This window comes from Giraffa tippelskirchi, chromosome 13 (assembly GCF_054371585.1).
Source record: "Giraffa tippelskirchi isolate mGirTip1 chromosome 13, T2T-mGirTip1v1.2.pri, whole genome shotgun sequence".
NCBI classification, from domain to species: domain Eukaryota; kingdom Metazoa; phylum Chordata; class Mammalia; order Artiodactyla; family Giraffidae; genus Giraffa; species Giraffa tippelskirchi.
The window spans coordinates 115,449,001-115,459,679 of record NC_137287.1 but is presented as its reverse complement, the minus strand read 5'-3'; the positions used below and the strand labels follow the sequence as shown (position 1 = coordinate 115,459,679).

The window sequence follows — 10,679 nt, the reverse complement described above, 5'->3', positions numbered from 1 at the left end:
GTTGACAATTGAGCCTCATGCTCCTTCCTTTCTCCTTCTGAGAATCCAGGAAAATAACATGCCCCAAAGTTTGACCTGGCCCAAGAATTAAGGGGCAAAAGTTTTCTTGTTGAGGTGTCTCTCACCCAGTTTTTCGTGTACACTGGCATGGCCATAAGAGATAGATGTCAATATAAGGGGTTGGCTCCTTATACTTGGTAGGGCTCAGTCTGAGGAGAGGTGATGGGGAGGTGCCCACCAATCTGCATAAAAATGAGAAAGACCACCGTTTCCATGGAACGTATGGGTTAAGGTTCTTAGTTGCAAACAACACAATCCACTCCAGTTAGTTTAATTAAAATATGAATTTATTTAGAGATAAGGCCAGACTCTTTGAAGCCACAGACCTTCAAATCAACGTGAGGAGGAGGCTTCTTTCATGAAAAGACCTCTCCCACCACTGAGCTGAAAACTCGATGACAGAAATTCTATTTCGGCAGCAGAGGGAGAGCAGTGCTGTGGGGTGGAAGATGAAGGTGAGGATGCCGCGAGGAAGGAGATTAGGACAAGAATCCAGATTCAGGTCTCAGGCTCTACAGACACTCCAGTCATGAGGAACTTTGCTCCTGCATTCATTCCTTCCTTCCTCAAATATTTCTGGACTGTCTCCTTTGTGCCAGAAATTGTGGGAAATGTGAGGGATAAAGGGAAGATTTACTTTCATGGTGCTTAGAGGAATCTGGATGAGATAGGGCTAAAGTAAGTGGACCTGTGGGGGAAGGAAAGAGACAGATTTCTGCTGAGGAGGGGAGAGTTGAGAAGAAAGAAAAGGAGGCTGGAATTTTTCAGAAGCAACTAGAGCCCAGCCTTGGGTGGGTCCTCCTCGTACTTCAGCATCTCAGAAGAGCACCGTTCACAGGTTCTCTGTAAAAGGAAAGGAACTTGCTGATTGACATCTCTGAAGGCCCAGACCTGGACACTGTACACCCTGACAGGTCCTAGACCATGCCAGAAATGTGCAACCACAGTCCTCCCAGGACCAGGGTAATCAACAAAAAGCAAGGGAGTTTTCCAGGCCAAGGTGGGGCACTGAGGAGCACTCCAGACCTGCTCTGCAGAGTGACTGACTCAGTGTTCCCATCTGAAAAATGGGAGCATGTGAGTAGGCTCAGATTATGATGACGGGGCTTCTAGGGGGTGACCTTTCACCAAGCTGGTCCATGGAGGACACATTCAATCCATGGATACTGCTGTCACTTGTCTTGAGAGGCAGCGAGGAAAAAAATCACTTTTTTGGAAAGGTGTGTGGCCTTCTGAGCGCCACCACTTTCTCCAGACCTTCCCCTCTCCCTCTGCCCTGCCCTCTGTCTTACCCCAGGGGCTGATAGCACCACCACAGGTCCTCATGCAGTCCTCCACCCTCTTGAAATTGTTGCTCTTAGCATTGCAGCCACCATATACAAAGGTCTCGCAGAACCCGGACTTGGCGTTGTAGAAGTATCTGATCATTTTGGCCTTGCAGGGACCCGTATATGGAGGCTCTAGGCAGAAGTCAGGCCGCTGGGCTGCAGGGATGGGAGGATCTCGGTTAAAGAGAGGGAAGGTCATCACAGCTCAGTCTACAAGATGAACAACTAAAACCACCAGTTTGTGATAGAGAGTGATGACGGGGGTGGGGGGTGGAGTGGGGGGAGGGGCAGAAGTGTGAAATGTGAAAAGGCCTTTTGATACCCTGCTTTCCAGGACATTATTATTAATGTTGTTAGCTGTGACAATGACAGGGCAATATTGTAAATAATTACATGCCATTAATGAATGTTTATGGATTAGTTAGCATGATGCTACTGATTAGTTTCAAAACCAACACAAAAGGGGGACACATATAAAAATATTCTCCATGTATAAAAATTATTGGAGCTGGACAATGGATCCATAGCTTTTATAATACTATGTTTTCTACATATGTGTGTGGTTGAAACTTCCACTGTTAAAAAAGAAAGTGTTACTGAGCCCAGGACCAGCCAATAATCCGGAGAAGAGTTGCTGGAACTAGGAATAACGTTTTTAATCGGAAATTGAGCCCATGGAGACGATGGCATGCTACTGTCTCAAGAAAACCATCTTCCCACAGTGTGAATTCCTGTTCCTTTTATACAAAAGAGGCAGAGGGAGAAAAGCCCACTGTGGCAACGACAGTGGCAATGGCTATCCTGGACCACCAAGGGTCGCTCATTTACAGTTATCCCTTGATGAAGGTGCCCACCTGGATGACAGCCAATGGTTGAGTAGGGCTGTGTGACCCGTCATTATTACAAAAGTGTGAGGAAATCATGCCGTAAATGGAGAAAGGCATGGTAGAAAACACACCGGTGTTTACTTCGGTTACCTCATGGAGACTGGAATAACAGAATATTGAGGAATTATTGATACTGTGACTTATTAAGGAAATATTAACTTGGTCTTCATCCCATTCCTGGCACAGAGCTCCTAAAACATTGGAATTTCCTATGAGACCAAAGGGGAGTCTTTTATCATGCGAGGGAGATGACTTTTGTAAAGCCTCAACCAAAGCCAAGAATGGGGATAAGCTGTTAGGGGAACCAACTGCCTGAGTTGGGTGTGGGAATTTTCGTTTCTACCTTCCCCCCCTTTCATTGTCCCCACATCTCAGGAAAGGGAGAGGGATTAGAGGTTGAATCAATCGCAAATGACCAAAGATTTAATGAATCATGATTTGTGATGAAGCCTCCATAGATATCTTAACACAGCAAGTCATTCAAGTTATTTAAGAGAACTGGAATCAACCCAGGGAACGACACAGGTATATCCTCCATCTTGGCTCACTGGATCACTGCAGCAGCCTGCCCAGGGGCCTCTGTCTCTGCCCTTCGCCCCCTAGAGGCCACGCTCCACACTGCAGCCACAAGGACCCTGTTAAAACTTGAGTCCTATCTCGTTGCTCCCATGACCAGTCCCTCAGTAGTTTCCTAGCTCTCTCAGAGACAAATTCTTATCCTTATGAAGTCCTAGAAGGTTCCTCACGACCTGCCCCCATGGCTTCTCTGGCTCATGACCTTCCACTCCCCTCCCTCACCCATTCAGCTCCAGCCACCCTGGTCCTGGCTGCTGCTCAAATACACCAGGCTCTTTTTTTGGCAGCTTCTGCTTAATGTCTCCTTATCACAGAGGGTTTCCCTGATCCTCTACAGCCACCTGAATCCCCATAACTCTCCTTCTTCACAGCACTCATCATGACCTGGCGTAGGATTTTCCCATCTTTATTGTCTGTATCCTTCTTAGAAGGCATATTATTTTACTATATTTTGTTTACAGCTGTTTTCCTATACCAAGGGACAAAAAGCATAAGAATTTGATGAATATTTACCAAGGGAATAAATCTCCCATTTCATCCTCATGCCAAGTGCACAGTCATTGAAGAGGCTGATATAATAAAATTCCTGTTAGTCCATTTGATGATGAGGCCTGCCTATATAATTATGAGTCTACTTCTAACTTTCTACTTTCTCCATCTTGATAGGAAAATAAAATAATAATCTGACCAGGAGGCAAGAAGAAGAGCTTTGAGTTTTGATTAATATTGTACCAGCCTGGAAAAAGCAGTCTTGGCCTCACACGCAAGCTCATAGAAAAGTAATGCATTTCCTGCTCTGCCTGCAGTTGCCTTTGGAGGGAAGACACTCAACTGTCACTCAGCTCTCTGATTACTTTCATAATAGAGAAATGATCATATTTGAAAGATAAATTTTTTTAGAAGGGTGGTGAGGAAATGTAGATAGACGAGTCTTTTGGACTAAAATATTTTGATGGGAAACAGACGTCATTGATCAGAAAAGTGTAAACTCTTTATACTCCTGACTGGTAATCTTTTAAAAAACTCATGTAACCTGGTCCCCCTGTTCAGGTGAAGAAACTGCAGATGACTTGTCCCAGAACACACACCATATGAATGCTAGGATTAGGACAAGACACTATCCTGTTACAACCCATTTAATCAAGTACCCACGGAGGAGCCTGGTGGGCTACAGTCCATGGGGTTGCAAAGAGTTGGACACGACTGAGTGACTTCACTCACTCACTCACTCACCTAATTCTACCAGAAATTCTGATAATGCAGAGAACTGGTAAGGAGTTCTGACTGTTCTGCTCCACATAATATAGACCCTTGTCTCTGAACCTCAACCCAGACACCAATGATAGAAAAGAGTGAGTCTGGGTTTTGTCCCTGACCCCAACGTGTGGGTCTCTACCAACAGCAACCAGTTCTCCAATACCCACTGGGCATCCAGGAGTCAATTCACTCCTGACACTAAATATACAGAGGTGACCCAGACCCACAGGGTGGGGGCTGGCTCCCTGCGTTTCACCCACACTTCAAGTGTTGATCACAATTTCTGCGGTCGCTTACACTTGTGATCAACTGGCTGTAAATTTAGAGGTTCTGTGACCCACCTGCCACGTTCAATAACTTATTAGAGTCACTCATGGAACTCTAGAAAATCCTTTACTTACTGTCCTCAGTAATTATAAAGCATAAAACTCAGGGACAGACAAATGGAGAAGAAATGTCTGGTAAATGGGGGGTTGGGGGTGCCGATCCTCCAGATCCTCTTAGGACTCTCCCCCCTCATAATCCCTTGATGTTTTCACCTCCCCCGAGGCTCTCTGAATCCAATGTTTATGAGTTTTGATTAAGGATTGGAGGTAGGTAATTTGATCATTGGCCATTGTTGACTGAACACAGTATCAGTACTTCTCCTCTCCCCAGAGGGACAGGGTTGATAGTTCTAACCCTCTAATCACCTGATGGCATGTTCTAGAGTCCAGTCCCATCCAGACACTATCTAAGGTCCCATCCTTCACTCATATCATGACTTACAAAAATACAGTAAATTCCAAGAGTTTCAGGAGGTCTGGGGCATGAATCGAGACAAGGATCAAATACGGATTTTGTTATGATGCTATATGAGGTTCAGGAGAAAGGCAGTGACCAGGAATAGAGAGTCTCAGAGATGAGGTCCCTGATCTTGTAGAGTCAGATGGGATGCTTTTTTTTTTTTCCAAAACTTAACATGCAGTGATATCTATTGAGAGTTAAAAAATGTCCCTGGAGTGAAAACTGTCCAATTTATAAGAAGAAATCCAGAGAGGGTTGACATCACTCACCCCACCCCTACTTCCCCGTGCCTTCTATGGACTCCCCTCCTCTCCCACCCCAACTTTTAGAGGAGAGGTGAGCTGAGACTTACCTTTGGCCTGGTTGCTGCTGCCACACCCCGGGGTGCCGGCCACCAGGCTGCCGAGGAGGACCAGAAGGGCTGCGGAGAGGCAGAGCCAGCTCATCTTCGTGGCCTTGCAGGAGGGCTCCTGGGGATGCTGGGGCCTGACTGGGCTTTTCACACCCCAGTTGAAGGGTGAGTATAGGAGATAAGGAGGGGAATAAGAAAGGAAAGATCTGGGGAAAGTTGGAGGCTGCCTGAGCTTTTCACACCCCAGTTGAAGGGTGGGAGCAGGAGATAAGGAGGGGAGTGAGGAAAGGGAAGATCTGGGGTCAGGCTTGAACAGTCTGTAATCTCCCCACAGAACCAGACTTCCTTTTTCTGCCTGCTGGGGCCAAATGTCCAGTAACAGCGTTTCTCAGACTTGACTCTGCCTGTGGGTCTGGTGGAAATACAGATTGTCATTCCACAGGTGGAATCTTGTCCAATATGGTCACTCAGGGAGCATCCCAACACCTAGGGCAGTGCATGGCCCCGTGATGGATGGTCTGTGAGTGGATGAGAGTGAATCAAAAGATGCATAAGTGAACAGCAGTGTGTTAGTTGAAGTCCTCCTTTTCAGTCTCCTGCAGATTCATCACCTCTGGGCATCAGTGCCCCTACCATCACTTGATTCAGACTACAGAGACACCTTTCTGCAACTATTGAGGCAGCATCTCAGCTGCCTGGATGTACACTGCTTATCTGGCACTGGTCCAGGCAGAGACTGAGCTAGAGGAAGAGCTTCTGTATCTGTGGCACAAAGCCTGTTTTCCGGAAAGAAAAGGGAGTAGGGGAGGGGGCCAAGGGGAGGAAGGGAGCTGAACATGTCTCCAGAGCCTGACCACCTGCTGGCCCTCACCTGGTTTCACACACAAGAGGGCTGTCTGCCAGAGTGGACCTCACGGGACCTTGGAAGATCACCTGTAACCACCCCTTCCTCCTGCTTTCTTCCCAGTGGTTTTGGGATCAGAGCACCTCAGTTTGAGTCCCAGCTCTGCCTTTTCCTAACTTTGTACTTGAGGATGTAAATCCCCTAGAGCCCTGTGTCTTTATGTGTCAGATGAGATCAGCGCTGACCACATCACAGGGTTGCTGTGGAAGCAATGGAGGCAACAGACATATATATTCCTTCTCCCTGAGAAGTCAAAGTCCTGTGTAGTAATAGCAATAATAATAATAAGTAATTGTGACAGTTAACACTTAGCTCCTTCTATATACAGGCATTATCCTTAAGCCCTTGTTGCATATTAACTTACCTAATCCTCACAATAGTCTTAAAACAGGAGATGAAGAGCTGTTACTATTTCTTCATGTTGCAGATGAAGAAATTGAAGGCAACAAGAAGTTAAGTAATTTGCTTAAAATCATACATGGTAGAGACAAGATTTGATCCCAGGAATCTGACTTCAAGTCTGTGACCATGCACTCCGCTGCTTTGTAAAATGTAAAATTCAGGGCGCATGTGAGGGGTGAGACCCACAATGTCTTCACTCATTCTCATCTAGTCACTCCCAGTTAGAGCCATGGTGCACCAAGCCACTGTTACACAGTCACAGATCCAGACACAGACAAGCATCTTCCCACTAACACACACACACTCACACACACTGGGCTCCACTCCAGGCTCAAGGAGAAGGGAGCTGGGCTCAGTGATCAGAAGCCCCAGGAGCAAGTCCAGCCAAACGTCAAGCAGGCTCAGAGCTGGGTGATGAGCTGAGAGGACACGGGGGGCTGCCTTCCTGCACAGAGACACCCTTTCCCTGGAGAAGGGCAGGAGCTCTCAATACCGAGCTGCCCCAGGACAGAAGGGCATCGGGAGGCCGTAACTCACCAAACAAGCCACTGTGAGTGGAGGGTCTACTCTCTCCCGAGACATTTCACATGCATGATTTCATTTAGCCTCATGTCCATCCTACAATATCTGAGATTCTCATCCCATTTTGTCAAGGAGAAAGCCAAGCCTCAGAGAGGTGAAGTCACTTGCTCAGGACACACGAACAACAGATGGTACAATGAGGATTCTAGTTCAGGAGGCCTTCAGATGCTGCCCCTTTTCCTGCCTCAGTCTGTCCATCTGAGACCAGGGAGCAGCAGAAAGCCCACCTCCCAACAGACACTCCTCTTTTCTCCTTGCTTGTCTCTCGTCTGTCCATCTGCCTTTGGCTTTCTGTCCCAGTGTTCTCCCCTCCTCCTGGCTCTCCTCCACCTGGTCCAGGCTGGAGGCCTCTTGACCCAGAAGCTTCCCCTGATGAGGTATCTACCTTCCCAGCGCCTCAGGCATCTTTGGAGAGATTATATGGTGGGAACCTCACAGGATGTGGGGGAACCACCTTGTTTACACAAGAGCCCTGGCCCCACAGCTTGAACTTCCTGCTCCCCCCTCCAATTCCAACTCCTGAGCAGGGTGAGGCTGCCTTTAGCTTGCCTTTAGCACCTGCCTTTAGCCTCCCTGAGAAACAGACCCATCAGAGTTGAGTAATGTAGGTGTGGAGATGTTGGTATAACGAGGGACTTGGTGCTGGAAGATCTGAGGAAGGCTTCTGAATAATTAAAAGCTAGCATTTCATTGAAGGTAACTCTCAGGCAGCCTCAGTTTTGATATCTCCTCTTATAGGGAGTTCACTATCACGTGGGCAGCAGGTGCCAGGTGACAGCATTCATCATGAGAACAATCCTTTGTCCCACTCAACCAGTAAAAACCCTCCCTTCCCTCTGACCCAACCTTGTCATTTCTGTCCTGACTCTAATTTCAGGAAACCAATTGACCCATTCTACTGTTTTTGTCCTAAAACAGCCCTAACAGAGACTTGGAGATGGCAATCAAGGTACTTTCCCTCTCTCCCACAACCTGTGGACTTCCCTGGTGGTCCAGGGGTTAGGACTCCATGCTTCCACTGCAGGAGTCATGGGGTCAGCCGTTGGTTGGGGAACTAAGATCCCACATGCCATGTGGTGTGGCAAAAAAAAAAAAAAAAAGTATCTTTTAGATTTTTGTGCAATACTTGCTGAGTCCCCTCTATCAGCTTCATAATATTAGTCCTCAAAGTTTGGGGAATCCCTCTTCCCCACTTCTGACAATTTATGCTGAGGCTGACAGGATGCCCCATGGGGCCCTCAGGATGCCCCATTACTGAGTTGGAGGAGAGAGGTTAGTGGAAAAAGGGAAGGCTAGTCAGTAGGATCAGAGGTCCCAATTCACCCTCTGAATTGCTTCCCCCATTTGGGCAAGAGTGAGGCAACCCACTCCAATATTCTTGCCTGGAGAATCCCATGGACAGAGGGGCCTGGCAGGTTACAGTACATGGAGTTGCAAAAAGAGTCAGACGACGACTGAGTTACTTAGTACACACAAGGAAATCAGATACTGTGGGAATATGACCTAATGAATGAAGATGACAGAGAGGAAGGGAAAGGCCCCCTGGGTGCAAGGGATTATGGGTTACCTTTTAAGACTCCACTGGGTACCCATTTAAAGGACATCCCATCTTGCCCAAGTGGGGCCAGTTTAACAGTGTTTTCATGTTACTGCCTTGGGGATGATGTGAGCCTGAGCAATATTTATACAACAAAACCTAAATTCCCATTACAGATGAGACAATCGAGGCCTAGAGACTTCAAACAGCAGTTTTGTTTTGTTTTTATTTTAAGAAACAAGAGACCTTTACAGAGCTGGTTTTGTCCTCACTACTTTGAAGTCTTGGGCAAACTTCTCAATGTCTCTGAGTTACACTTTCCTTACGTAATAAATGAAGATAATGCTTATACCTGTCAATGTCTCCAACCACAGATCACCCGAAATGCTCCTGTGCTAGCTGAATGAGTTGTATTCATTACACACCCTGGGAAACCATATGGCTTCGCTTTAAGAGGATTTTAGGGAGAACTGACAAGATGTGGGCTTGTGTTAGGTTATTTTGGGGAGGGCTTCAGGAAGCTGGCTTTGCTCTGGATGTTGGTAGGAAGTGGAGCTATTCTCTGACTGGGTATCTTAACTCTCAGAAAGGAAGACTAGATAGACGTTAGAGCTCACTGGGTCTAAGTAGCTGTCATTTAAGATAGGAAGTAGCTGTCATTCAAGGTAGGAGGGTGCTCAGTAATATTGATGCTCTGTGTAATTTAGCTCCTTTTGTCTGTGCTTAAACTTGGTTGCTGCTACTGCTGCTAAGTCGCTGCAGTCGTGTCCGACTCTGTGCGACCCCATAGACGGCAGCCCACCAGGCTCTGCCATCCCTGGGATTCTCCAGGCAAGAATACTGGAGTGGGTTGCCATTTCCTTCTCCAGTGCATGAAAGGGAAAAGTGGAAGTGAAGTTGCTCAGTAGTGTCCAACTCTTAGCGACCCCATGGACTGTAGCCTATCAGGCTCCTCTGTCCATGGGATTCTCCAGGCAAGAGTACTGGAGTGGGGTGCCATTGCCTACTCACCAAACTTGGTTACCGAGTGGCTTATTTTGGCCTTAATCCATCTGGCACTGGTGGTAAAGAACCTGCCTGCCAGTGCAGGAGACATAAGAGATGTGGGTTCCATCCCTGGGTTGGGAAGATTCCCTGGAGGAGGGCATGGCCACTCACTCCAGTATTCTTGTCTAGAGAATCCCCATGAACAGAGGAGTCTGGGGTCACAAAGAATTGGACATGACTGAAGCAACTTAGCATGCATCATGGACACAGAAAGGCCTTGTCTGATGTTGAAGTTTTGTGAAATGTTATGTTGAACAGGAGAGCATAAGGCCCACTGGGGCACCCAGTCAGGTCTTAAAACTCAGAGGTGGTTTTTCTCTATCTCTATCAATCTCATAAAATTGTGGTGAGGATTGAAAAGATATTATCTCTGTTAAATGCCTTGTATAGGTATTGACAAGAGTAACCTTTTAATGAATGTCAGATCTGATAATCGTAAGAGTAATACCTTAAAAATCTGTTGCTTAGTTATTGTGAATAATTATTAATTTATAACAGTTAATAAAAAAATAATTTGGTATTAAGGAGAAAAGATTGGCTTTGTAACTCACTATGTTGCTCTGTGATCTTGGGCAAGTCACTTCACCTCTCTGAGTCACAGATTCTTTCTTTGTGAAAGAGGATGCTGGTGTCTGTTTTAAGCAATCCCCAGGTTTGGGTACTTAAAAAAAAATTAATTTATTTATTTTAATTGGAGGCTAATTACTTTACGATATTGTGGTGATTTTTGAGAACCATGTTGATTATGCTACTAAAGTTCCTTGAACACCAGGGACTAAAGCACATTGTCCAGAAGCATGCAGAGTGTTAGTTTCCTTGGCTCCTGACTGCTCTTCAAATGCTCTGTCAACTGTCGTGAAGAAAGGAAAAAAATAACATTGATTGTTGTAGTGTCATCTTCTAGAAGTTCGCGGTCAGGAAGTTCCCCCAGTGCCAGAGTGGAGTCATAGTCTCTCTTTCA

The 10,679-nt window shown here is 46.4% G+C and overlaps 1 protein-coding gene across 1 annotated transcript; it reads right to left on the bottom strand.

The window, feature by feature from the left end:
* Positions 1–329: 329 nt before the first annotated feature.
* Positions 330–5,448, bottom strand: LOC145532380 (serum basic protease inhibitor). Its single transcript, XM_081557247.1, has 3 exons — positions 5,247–5,448; positions 1,353–1,544; positions 330–903 (listed from the first exon to the last, which is right to left on the bottom strand). Exons 1-3 carry the CDS (start codon positions 5,338–5,340, stop codon positions 893–895), a joined length of 297 nt encoding a protein of 98 aa, XP_081413373.1. The 5' UTR covers positions 5,341–5,448; the 3' UTR covers positions 330–892.
* Between the last annotated feature and the right edge of the window lie 5,231 nt (positions 5,449–10,679).

What these genes read in the sequence shown, in the direction of transcription:
- LOC145532380 (XM_081557247.1), bottom strand. Translation starts at nt 5,340, where the DNA reads ATGAGCTGGCTCTGCCTCTCCGCAGCCCTTCTGGTCCTCCTCGGCAGC. An exon ending in CAGCAGCAACCAGGCCAAAG is followed by an intron (nt 1,545 to 5,246) that starts GTAAGTCTCAGC and finishes CCATCCCTGCAG; the next exon opens with CCCAGCGGCCTGACTTCTGC.